We start from the raw sequence: 12,522 nt of genomic DNA on the forward strand, positions 1-12,522 counted from the left end.
CTATTCTCAATGCAAAAAAGCTGACATCATACTTTTTTATTAAATAAAAAATAGGTGCATGATTAAAACCACTTTTCAAGTCTTTTTTATATTTATTACATCTACATTGTTGATTTTGTAGACCTATAAATATAATTGTACACAGTACTAAACCTTTAAGAAACAATTTAAGGATAGACCCCAGTGTATTAAAATGAAAACGATTATTTTAAAAAGAATAAAACACATATAAGATTGAGCAGTGTACAATAAATAATGTTTATATAAAACTACTTAACACTAGATGAATTAAAATAAAAATATTTTTTTGCTAATTTCACCACCTCATTTTTTAAACTATTTTACGTAAATTATAGGCAGACACTTTTTTTTCATTAGCTCAAGTTTTTTTAAAGAGTAACACTATAAAATTACACGACCTTAAAACTGGCTGACAGAATTCTCATACCACTTTTGAATATAAAAAAATACTATTCGTAAATTGAATTCTGTACCAAAACTGATAAGCTAAAAAGGTTTTACACAGAAACAGTATTATTATTTTAAATTGTAAAAAGTAACATTTAGCCGAAATTATAAGAAAAGCGTGAGTGAAAGGAGAATAGCCCAAAATATTAATTTTAATTTCACTGAACAGGCATCGGGAGCAACACAAATATCTGCCTCCCACTCGCATACATTGAGAACGAGTTAGAGGCTTAAATTGGTGTTACCATGACAAAAAAAAATAATTAAAACTGGTAACGATTGGTCACACTACGCATGAAAGCAGTAGTTTTTGGCACCCTCACTTACATCAGTATTTAAAATGCTTTCAAAATATTCTGAAGAGTAAAGGGCCATTCTCCTTTCAAAATGGAATCCTATTCTAATATGCATACGGTCGGATATTGGCTGGCAAGTGAAAACTGTGTCTACAGTTTATCTTCTAAGAAAATAAACAAGAAGCGTACCATTGGATGTTAATCTAAATTATAGTATAAGATAATAATAACTGTTGGATAAATGTGATGGCTAGCTCAGACTAACTTATTGAAGATTTAGTTCCTTTGAGCGTATGCGCAAACTTGACGAATTCCTGGTCAATAGCGATTTTGATTATAGGTCATAGACTCGACATTAGTATTTGGACGTACATATGTATTGAAGAATGAAAATTATCTGCAGGGATTTTTTCCCTTGATAGAGTTAAGTTTAGCAAAATCGAATTCTGATCTAAGATTGGTCGTAAAACGCCCTCTGGTGGCACAGCCCAATGTCGAAATTACGAACTTCGATCTTCCGATGCCATATAGTCTGAAATATGTGCAAAACTGTGCAAGTAACATTTACACAAAAAACCACCGTCCAGGATATGTATTATCAATAAGGGAATGATTACAACAGAAGCGCATTTATTTATAACTTTATATTTATAATATACATTGGCAAATTAACATGTCGACCTTGCAAAAAATTAAGGCCAGAATATTACAATAATTATAACAAGTAAAATAATTCTAAGAAAATGTGTGATTCGTTACTGCGTGCTCGTTACTTGCACAATGATAAAGCGACTTATATAGAAGAAATGCTGCAAGATTGGGAGCAGGTTCGAATCTATAGCAAACAATCCTAATACTTTATAATGAAAACATTGATTAGAAGAAATAAAGGCATTAGAAATTATTATGACTGCTTCAACTCTGAGTAACTTAAAAACAGCTTCCAAGGCGAACATGTAATATTATTTTACCATGACGCTCTGTGACCTTAATAATTGTATGTTATCAGAGTTCACGCTATGTATTAGAAATGGCCTCACGTACGCAAGTGAAATTCTAGGTCAATCAATTTTCAATCTCATTACTTAATCCATAAAGTTGAAAATTGCTCAACTTGGATGTTTCTGGAGCGTTTGTTTTACTGTGTGCACCCCACTCCCCTTATAATTGTACTTAAAAAGTTACATGTGGCGAAAAATTGTGTCCAGTCGATATAAACCCGATTCTCTCACTTTCGTGTCTTTTAAAATATTTATAATCTTTTTTTTACATAAAAATAAATTTCATGCCGATTGACTTAAAATAAATGCGAACGATTCATTTTCAATCGATTAATGTTTAATCGATTACTCATCATTGTCGTGCAATTAAATATTTACCGATTTTAAATCGATATTTTTTCATAATGGTCGTCAATTCTATTAATCGACTAAACATTATTCGATTACCGATTCTCGTATCGCATTTCTAACATTTAGTGTTCTCTTTAGCCATTTTTGGTAAACGTTCCACATGTTTTTAAGAATAGTCAAAAATAATCGAATGAATATCGATACTTATACTTAGAAAAACATTCCGGTTCGTGACAGAGGCGGTGTGAAGAGACGATTCACATTGTGCTATTTACTAAGCTTGGCTCCAATAAATAGCGTGGCTATGAGATCTAATGTTTCTATACAAGGAATGCCAATATTACGTGGGTTAAAAGTTTAGTGACTAAAACATTTTTATTTACAAGACATAGTGAATATCGACTAATTCAAGTATAACTCCGTACCTCGATATTACGGTACTTAGTTCAGCATTTTTTGGCGAGCATTACAAGGATGTAATATCGAAATTTAACATTATTAATCTTTATAATGTTCGAGAAAAATGTTAAAAAAAAAAACAAAAGACGGAGAATCCCTATTTAAAAAGTTTCGCTTATAAGAAGGGTTTTTATAATTACAGAGATCGTTGGTGTCTATCACACGCTCTGTCACGAGTGACGCGGTGACGTGGTGACGTCACGGGTATGACGTCACGGTTCAGTTGGCGGGGACGGTGCTCTGTTGCTGTTTGTGTCGCCGGTGGTCGTAGTTGACGAGGCGTTGGCCCACGAGGTACTTGTCGTTCTTTATGTGCTCGTAGAGTTTGCGGAATTGGCGTATCTGTGGGAGATGTTTGAGATCAGAAATCTCATCCGAGATAAATAATAAAATAATATCGGGACACCTTTTCACACACGGTTGGTAAGCCCCATGGTAAGTTATTAATTAACTTGTGTTAAGATTGATCTATCTATATCATAAGTCATGAACTACGCAATTTTTTTTCTGGTTCCTTCACGGAAGATATGGATATAGATTGACGTTGAGTGATACGTTACTTTTGTTTCAGATCACGTCGACTCAAAATGGGGCTGGAATCTTTATCTTTGGAAAGATGAAGTATTGCCCACCACAAAAGGGACGTATGTAACTTAGATTCGATGAGAACGTCATCCGTGTAATATGGAAAGTACCTGGAAGACGGTAAGGGCAACGACTAGCGCAGTGAGCAACAGCGCGGGATACACGCGTCGCGCGAGCAAGTTGCGCTGCGCCGGCGCGCTCACCGCCAGCGGCAGGATCGAGTGCGCTAGTGCGTACGGCACTGCTAGCGCTAGGCCCAGCCAGCAAACACAAGGGGCTGCGATTTCGCGGAGAATGAACCTGGGTGATACAAAAAGTGAAGGTAAGTCTTTGTCAACTGCTGATCACACTTATATTATAAGGCTTGAATCTTCGCCGGTGCCCGTAAACTCAGTTTCAGGCGTAAAAGTGAAAGTTCTTTCACGCAAAAAATACTGCATAACTTTATGAGGCTTGACTGTATCGATTACTAAGGGGGTAAGACCCTTAGGACAAGATTGAAACATGGAATGGACAAGATAGTGTAATGTCGAAATGCACACTCTAATAAAAGGAATACGAAAAAAACTTATGTTGATCATGTGTTGGTGTAAAGTCAAACTCAAATCATTTAGGCGTTTACAAGCACTTACCTATGTCTAAAATAAGTTTGATTCTAATTGCACTTGAACAAACGAGAATAAAGATATAAACAAATAACAAAACATACTTAAGATCCATTTCTCTAATGCCATCTCTGTAGGCCTTCTCTATAGCTCGTCGCATGGCCCAGTCAGGGCCCATCATAGTTAGAGCGCAGACTATCTTCGTGTATAAGACGCCGAGCGCCCAGTCTTGCCACACGAATAGTACGGGGGATTGCTCGATCGGCACTCGGAGAGGGATTACTAGTACCTGGAAACAAATAATATATTAAAATTGTGTGTTAAAATTGAAATTTAGTGGGGAAAAGTTATGATGTTGGATATAGTGGAAGGGTACGACCAAAGAAACGATGGATGGATGTGTGAAAGTTGAAATGGCTAGAAAGAACGTTACTCGTAAGATGACGGCAGATAGAACTTTTATATATTTTTTTTGTCACTGAAATTTCTCTCTTTTTTTTTTTTATATAATAATTATAATATGATTCTATATTTGATCTCATTTACTTTACTTTGTGTTTTTGTATAATTCAAATTTACTTTAAATGTCTAATTCATGTGTGTATAATTTAATTTTAATTGGAATTTAGTTTAATTGTCGTGTTTTTTATTTCATTGCATTGTTTTGTTTTATTTTAATTTGTTTGTACTATAATTCTAATTTTAATTGATGTTTTTTTTTAATAATGTCGTATTGTTTTTTTATTATTAGTATAAATTAATGCATGCTGTGATTTCCTATAATTAAGGAAACACAAGAAAAGATAATTATAATTGTTAAAACTTGTCTGTAATGTGTATTCCTTGTTGGAAATCCAAATAAATAAATAAATAAATAAATAAATAAATAGAAGAGTATGGAAGGAGAAAACATGCTGCGCCGACGCCAAATAAAAATTGGAATAAGGGCAGGAGGATGATGATGAGTAGGGAAAAGTTTCTTAACCTCAATATTCTATAAGGCTGTCTAATGCGCCCATGCGAATGTATAGGTCAAAAGTGAAAGCGTATTTCTGGAATGTTTTCACGTCATGTGTTGTCAAGCGACGGTCACCAAGGTGATGGCCGAGAATGTACAGGGCCTGTGGTGAGGTGACATGAGTAAAAGCATAATTATGTTGTTATTAAAATATGAACAGCTGACGCAGATGTCAGTAATGTTTGGGAGACGGCAGCCATATTTCAGTGATGGCAGCTAAGTTTATTAGACGGAAGCAACGTTAGGAAAATAACTGCGAAGTTTGGGAAATTACAGCGATATTTATATAATTACCAGCTCCAACAACAAGCCGAACATGAGCGGCACGAGCCCCAGCAAAGCGAGCGCGGCCAGCGCCGCCCGGGCCGCTACTCGCGCCCACAGCGCGGCTCGGGCAGCCAGCAGGGCTCGGCCCCCGCGGGCCCAGCCGGCGGCGAGAGTACCACCACGACCAACAGCCCAGCATACGTACATGCCTGTATGACATAGACACAACTAATCAACAAAACAAATTACAAGACAAGACTTATCGGTGATGGTGTATCAATGAACAGGTTTCAGTGTAGCGCAATTGGTGCGCATTTTTTTTTCATATAGCGCAATTTATGCGCAAATGTTTTGTTGTATATCGCAATTTATGCGTATGAGTTTTAGTGCAGAGCAAAAGTTGCGCAAACTTTCCAAGAGTACATTGAACAGTTGAAACTTATTTTAAAACTTTAATAATCAATCAGGAAACAAATTGATTAATGACAATTTGATAAAAGTGTTTATGAAATCTGTACAAAATAAAATGATGAATAAATATGTAGTAACATGCAGTACTCACCACAAGCAGCTGTATAAAGTTCGTGAACGCCGTCTGATGCCTTTGGCAGCCACAATGCCATTACTCGCCTTCCAATAGCGACAGGGATTACCTAAAAACCACAATGAAATATGAAGAAATTCTACTATAAAATTGATCTACTTGAAATCTAAAATAATAAGGTAAATTCATATAACTTACGAGAGTCAACGCGCTGGCTAGCACCAGCGAGATGGAGACGAGGATCAACAAGGCGCCGAGACGAACCGGGAACCATGACACTCGGACATAAGGCTCGAAGCCGGCGGGGCCGTCGCGACGCATTAATGCCTGAAACGATAACAGACATTGTAATTTGGTCCTTTGATAGCAGGCTACAAAAACTGCAACGGTAAAGTAGAATTGTCGCATAATCTATTTTAGAGACAGAAGCCATTATTGAACACCTGAAAATAAATGAATATAAATACATTGTGACACAAAAAAAACTACTCATTCTCTGTAGAACATTTTACAATATGAATGCCAAATTGCCAAATACAAATATAGACAGTAAACAAGACATGTACGTAAGCATGAAAACAACACTAAGATCCCTCAATAATTAGGCATATGACAATAATACTGCAGTGCGTTACCGCGGCCCTAGTACATAAAAGGCCTACGAAGGAACATGATGGGTTTTAGTCAGTAAGAGTCTGACACTCCCTCACGCCGCTAACCCACTGCGGGAGGAGTCATGACGATGTCGATGACTTCCCATAAAAAAGTGCATTTCTTCTATTTTAAAATTTTCTTACCTGATGAGCAGCTCCAAGTTGATGCGGCGGTCTTGGTGGGTGGGGCATCGGCTGGTCATGTCTCATCTCGCCTAACAAGTAAGACCGCAGCCCTAGGGCTCCGGCAGCACAAGCACACCACGCACGGACGCCTGCCTTCAGCCAGGTACGAGTGTGGGACTGTTCTAGTAAAGCTGGGAGGATCACCTGTGTACGAAGAATGTAGATGTAATTGGAGTTTTGTCACTTCTTCGCAGCAAAAATACGTAGGAAACGGTGAGAAGCAGGGTGTTTTAAGAGCTATTTTTCATAAGCTTGACACTCTTTAATTAGGTACCTTTTATACACAAAATTAAAGGAATAGAAAATGCCTGTCCCCCTAATTTTGAAACGAGGCTAAAATGCATAAAACATGTTTTGTTTATCGAATGTACGATATTATTGATTGATATTTTTCGTGTAAGCCGGATGCTTAATCTAGTCTGCACGGTAGACATTGTCGATAAATACAATCTTCTTCCAAAACATAATTAAGGTCAAGCAGTCTGCCTGAAAGGTAAAATCTGCATTTCTAGCTATTATTTAAAGTAATATGTAAAAGTAGATCGGAAATGCGGGAATGGATGGCTAGTTGACAAATAATCGAGAAATGGATGTGTCCTGCTGGATGGGTTTTAATCAGTAACAGTGGACAGTAGGGGGTTGGTATTTTCATATTTTGACAATTTCTCATTCCAAAGAAATGGCCGGAAATGTAGGCAAGGGTCAATAACTTAAAACCAAACCAACAACTTTTGACCGACCTTTATATCGATGACTCAGAATTCAATAATTAAATCAACAATATCTTAGACAGAACAATACAAGGTACTTTCAATGATACATTAGCATATGCAAATGTTGCAAATCGGTACATGAAGCAATTCTGTACAACAACCTGCTTTGCATATAGCGGTACGCTTTCATTCTTACACATATTTTGACCCTGTGACTATTAACTTAGTTATTATGAAGATATTTTTTAATATGACAATTTATTTTGAACTTAAGTTTAGTTAACTTAAGGTAAGTAACTCTTATATAATATAAGAGAGTTTGTTTTCTTGTTATCTCAGGTACCTATAATTACGTTTTATATGACAATTTCTTTTGAACTTAAGTTAAGTTAACTTAAGGTAAGTAACTCTTATATAATATAAGAGAGTTTGTTTATTTTCTTGTCATCTCAGGAACCTATAAATACTTAATTATCTAGGGGAGGAAGTCAGAGTAAGCCTTCATTTTATGGACCTCTTTAAGCACAGATATGTTTTATACTTATACTTACTCATACGTTTATTGGGATTTTACAGCTAATTAAAATAGTTCCTACATAATTGTTTAAATTAAAGTGTCATTGTCTTACTTTTATTTACCTAAAAAAATATGACGCACATATATTTAAAGTGGATTTCAGGAATGTTGTTAATTTATGTATGAAAAACAGTCTGATTTTTTTGTTTTATTTTTTGGTATCTAGGGAAGTCGACGCGACGTTAATTACAATGACCAAAGGCCAAGTATGCGTGCCAAAAATTATGATGTAAAAAACGTTGCACAAATATTATTTTCAGAACTCATAATATATTTACTACTTGGCTTAAACTAGGGTTAGTAGTCAATTCGCACTAATTTTACTGTAGACAACTCGTACAGTTGCAATTTTAAAATGGATGAGTCGAAATAAATATATTTAAAAAATGTCGTGATTGGCCTTTCGAGCAGAAATCATCATCATCAGCCTATCGCAGTCCACTGCTGGACATAGGCCTCTCCAAGTGCACGCCACTGAGATCAGTAATATTTAATGCGAATTGACTACCAACCTAAAAGATAACAAAAACATTTCATTACCTGAAGCAACAGCAGTTCCAAGCTGAGTTCATTGACCGGAGCGTCAGTGTGAACGGCGACGGCATAAGGCAGGAATCCGGGGAGTACGTATTTGATCACTCTGATGGGTAGCCACAGCATGAAGAGTACTGCTGTGCCGAAGATCATAGCTGACACCACGAGGCGACGAATGTGCGACCAGACGGATAGGTGGATCATTTCCTAGAGAGAGAAAAAATTGCTGACGTAGCTTAGAAACAGATACTCAAATAGAGGCATATCAAGTAGAAAGTATTCAAGTACCTGTTAAATAAGTTACGCTGATATCAGACATTTAATTTTCCGTTCATTTTCGAATGTCATTCGACACCTTCCACTCGAAATGAAATGGAACACATAAAATGAAACACGAATGCGGAATGAAGCCAGCATGTGAACATGGCGTGAGAGAAAAAGTGAAGCATTCATTGGCATGAATGTTCACTCTAGTGAATTGTATTATATCAGCTTAATCACAGGGGTTTTATATTTTACCAAACAAACTCACCTGCACAGGACTAAAGTCAGGATCATTCAAATTCTTCAAGAACCACAACACGCCAGGTCTAAGAACTTCCCTCAACAGAAGAATGAATGACGCAAAGTAGTACACATAGACCATGCCGACCAGCCAGTGAATGAACATGAGAGTCCATGGTGCTGCTTGTAAGCTTGACTCACGGTCCTTCAGGGTGGCATCGAACATTGACAGCGAGCAAAGGTCGAGCCACCAGCCACAAACAAGGGGAATTACTCCAATCTGTCAATAAGAAAAAGAGATATTTTTTATGTTATTTCTGTTATGTATACATTCTAATATTTTAAAGAAGAAATTGTCGCGGTTTAATTCCGAAGTTACGGATTAAATAATATTAATATAACCGCGATAAAATCCGTAAACGTAGTTCTATTTAAATGTCTTATATTCGCGTAAGTGTCAGAAATCAACAGAAAGAATTGTATTTGTTTGTTTTTAATTGATAAACTGAAAACTGCTGGACCGATTTTAAGAATTCTTTCATTATCGCTAAACTCTTCCTGAGTATCTATTATAGGCTATATCTCATCCCGGTATTGGAAGTAGTTCCCACGGGACGTGGGGAAACCACGGTAAAACGACTAGTGTGAGATAAGTCTACCCAGATATTATTATATATTTGTTATGAACTTCCGCCCGCAATTTTTGCCCGTGTTGCACGTGAGAGAATTAGTTTGTGCACGCGAATAGAAAGTGGCTAATAATAAATATATGGTTATTCAACAATGAAATATTTTTCCACATTAGACAAGAAGTTTCTGAAACATCAGCTTTATATGTATAATTAGATTATGTATCTCTTCATTTAAGTTATACCCATTCATTAATGTAGAATAAATAGATTCATCTAACTAAAATGATGACTGCTTAAATGCAGTTGAGATTTTCAGTAGTATTTTAAAATAAAAAAATGGCAGACATACTCGAATTCATAATTATGCAATTTACTACTTTTTAAATTAAATCAACAATGTACTTTCACTAAATAATTCTATCACACACTTTCAGATAGTCTAAATAATGATAAGATTTATTATAATCTGTAGGCTATCAACAGTATCAGGCAGGTCATTGACTTTAGATATAAAAGTCACAGGTTTCATTCAACTTTATTGAACTGGGGTTAATAAACTCATTAATGTATTGCATATAATTACATTTTTGAAAATGGGACTATTTAGTATCCCTACTTATATTATAAGTGCCAACTTAACTGCCTGTCTGTCTGTTACGCTTTCACGTCTAAACCACTGGACCGTTATAAAAAAAATGATACAGAGATAGAGTTGACCTTGAGAAAGAACATAGGATAGTTTTTATCCTAGACTTTTGAAGAATTCTCTTGGAAACGCGATATAACCGAACTCTATGCGGGCGAAGCCGCGGACGGAAGCTAGTCATATATAATTAGATTTTTGTCAACAATATGTCTTTAATATTGTTATGAGTACCATGCAAGTTCAATGTCTTATAAAAGATATACATATTAGACATTTTTAAATCATTAATTTTTGTAAACAATATTTGATTGTTTTGATGAGAGACAGACTCTTTCAGCACATGGTAAAATGTTCATCACACATCATCATTGTGACAAGTGATTTCAAAGTTTACAAACAATGAATATGATGAATTACTTACACAGATATATGTAAACTTAAGATAATTCTAGATTGTTCTATAGTAATTTAAATAAGGACATAAGTACATTTAGAATTCTGAAAGGAAGTTCTCCTTGAACATTGTTTGAATAATAACTTAAAAATCACTTTTAACCTTCCATTAAACCAAGAGTTATTTAAATAAATTCATACGAAAACTATATATTTGCAATCATCCACACACTATAATAGAGGTCATATTTAGTGTGTTAGGTATATTGTTGTAATACATCATCTGATAAGAGTTTGTAATTGTTCAATTTTATGGAATAATTGTCGGTTTTAAGATTCTATACCTATTAAGTCACTCAATATCTCATATCAGCTGAGTACTCATGCACTGATCTATATACTGTACCAGAGAGTAGAGCATAATATTGTTAGACCTCCTTTACTAAATTGTTTATTTTTTTAGTTTAATGGACCAATTATTGTACTCACCTCAACCACAGATAGCAATGCAACCTTCACAACCACGTAACAGAATCCCAGTGCCTTCTTAGCACTTCGTAGACGCAGCAGAGAGGCCATCCCATGCAGCACTGCCAGAATTGCTCCCACCAACACATAGCCTGCCAGAGCTGTCAGGGGCCCAGCAAATGGACCTTCAGCTGTCAATCCTGCCATAGCAGCCCCCAACCTCCCAATGTGGTACGGACAGAAGGCAAACACCACAATAAACAATGTATTTAGGGACACAACCCAGAATACATGCTCCAGAAACACCATAGAACCATCCAACCCCAGCAGGCGGGCCCATGTCAGCTCCTCAGCAGCAGCTCGGTCCCACTCCATAGGGTTCCAGTTCGCTTCGTCACCAACTAGAGCATCTTCACCAACTTCCCCATTCACTTCATCTCTGAGCCCAACTTCACCATCTCCAGCCCCATTATTCACACGATCATTATTATTATCCTGCAGTGGCAAGTCCTCAGGGGGAGGTGCTGGCAAGTTTTCTCTCTCCATCCAGTCAGGACCACCACCATGCATTATTTGCTCTCTCAGCCATACAAGTCCAATGAAGGAGAATAGTGTGCATGTCACAACAAAACAACCGGAAAACACATCCTTAGCAAGATTCTCAGCTGATACTATGTCAAAGGGTAATGAAATCACTGGGTCTAGGGATCCCGAGAACAGGCAGCGGTAGGTTCTGCAGGCGGTGAGCGGCACGATCCCGAGCCAGGCGAGCGCGACCAGGGTGTAGTGCAGCCAGTCTTTAACGGCAGACGCGACGGACGTCACCAGCCCGCCCACCACGTCGCGGATAGGCAGTCTGCGAGGCATGTCCGGCGAGTATATCGGCATAAACGAGAACCGGTGACCGCACAACTCGCAAATCTCCTTCCTGGAGTATCGCATCCACTGCACTAAACACTCCTGGTGGATCCATTTTATCGAGCCCGTGCAGATGCAAGGATGGAACAGAGGCCTGTCGGATGATGCCTCCGACCGACAGAACCGGCAGAAGTCCGCGCCGGACGAGTCCGAATCCATCATTTTCTTCAATCCAGTTTGCCTGGTTGATTATGCGATCTGCAAAAGTTATCACAAGATTATCACTTGTACCAACTGCACACAACACGAATAGCTGGATGGCGTTAACAATAATACACACCTTGACGCGTAAAAATAATAGAAAGCACAAAATACAATAGATTTTTAGGAAAAAAATAGATATTTTCTCTTTGTTTGACAACCAGACAGCCACAGTATTAAGTGTAGCCAGATTTACATTCGCAAAATTCTACCAAGGACAGCTTCGTGACAGCTGTGCACGAAAACAAACCGGAAATGAAGGTAAGATTTCTTTTATAGGTTTCAATTGGTTCCATTTAGTAAACAAATTCAAGAATGATTAGATTAGGTATCGTATGTTCCATCGAATCATTAATTATTCACGTTAATGTTAATGACCACAGCAATGGCTCCATATTGTATGATTTGGGCCTATGTAATTAATTACGTCATGTCTTCTTTGATGAAATAAAAGAAAAAATGTATTTGTATATTTCTAGTAGGTATTATTGGAGATGTACAGT

The 12,522-nt window shown here is 37.0% G+C and overlaps 1 protein-coding gene across 1 annotated transcript; it reads right to left on the reverse strand.

Moving 5' to 3' along the window:
* Window positions 1-1,377: 1,377 nt before the first annotated feature.
* LOC110371980 (E3 ubiquitin-protein ligase MARCHF6) lies at window positions 1,378-12,277 on the reverse strand. Its single transcript, XM_049850585.2, has 11 exons — window positions 12,099-12,277; window positions 10,922-12,016; window positions 8,790-9,041; window positions 8,264-8,464; window positions 6,392-6,577; window positions 5,793-5,921; window positions 5,613-5,703; window positions 5,078-5,259; window positions 3,870-4,054; window positions 3,271-3,460; window positions 1,378-2,917 (listed from the first exon to the last, which is right to left on the reverse strand). The coding sequence occupies exons 2-11, from the start codon at window positions 11,978-11,980 to the stop codon at window positions 2,795-2,797; spliced, it is 2,598 nt and encodes an 865-aa protein (XP_049706542.1). The 5' UTR covers window positions 11,981-12,016; window positions 12,099-12,277; the 3' UTR covers window positions 1,378-2,794.
* Window positions 12,278-12,522: the final 245 nt, after the last annotated feature.

The sequence above is a fragment of the Helicoverpa armigera genome, chromosome 11 (genome assembly GCF_030705265.1).
Source record: "Helicoverpa armigera isolate CAAS_96S chromosome 11, ASM3070526v1, whole genome shotgun sequence".
Lineage (NCBI taxonomy): Eukaryota > Metazoa > Arthropoda > Insecta > Lepidoptera > Noctuidae > Helicoverpa > Helicoverpa armigera.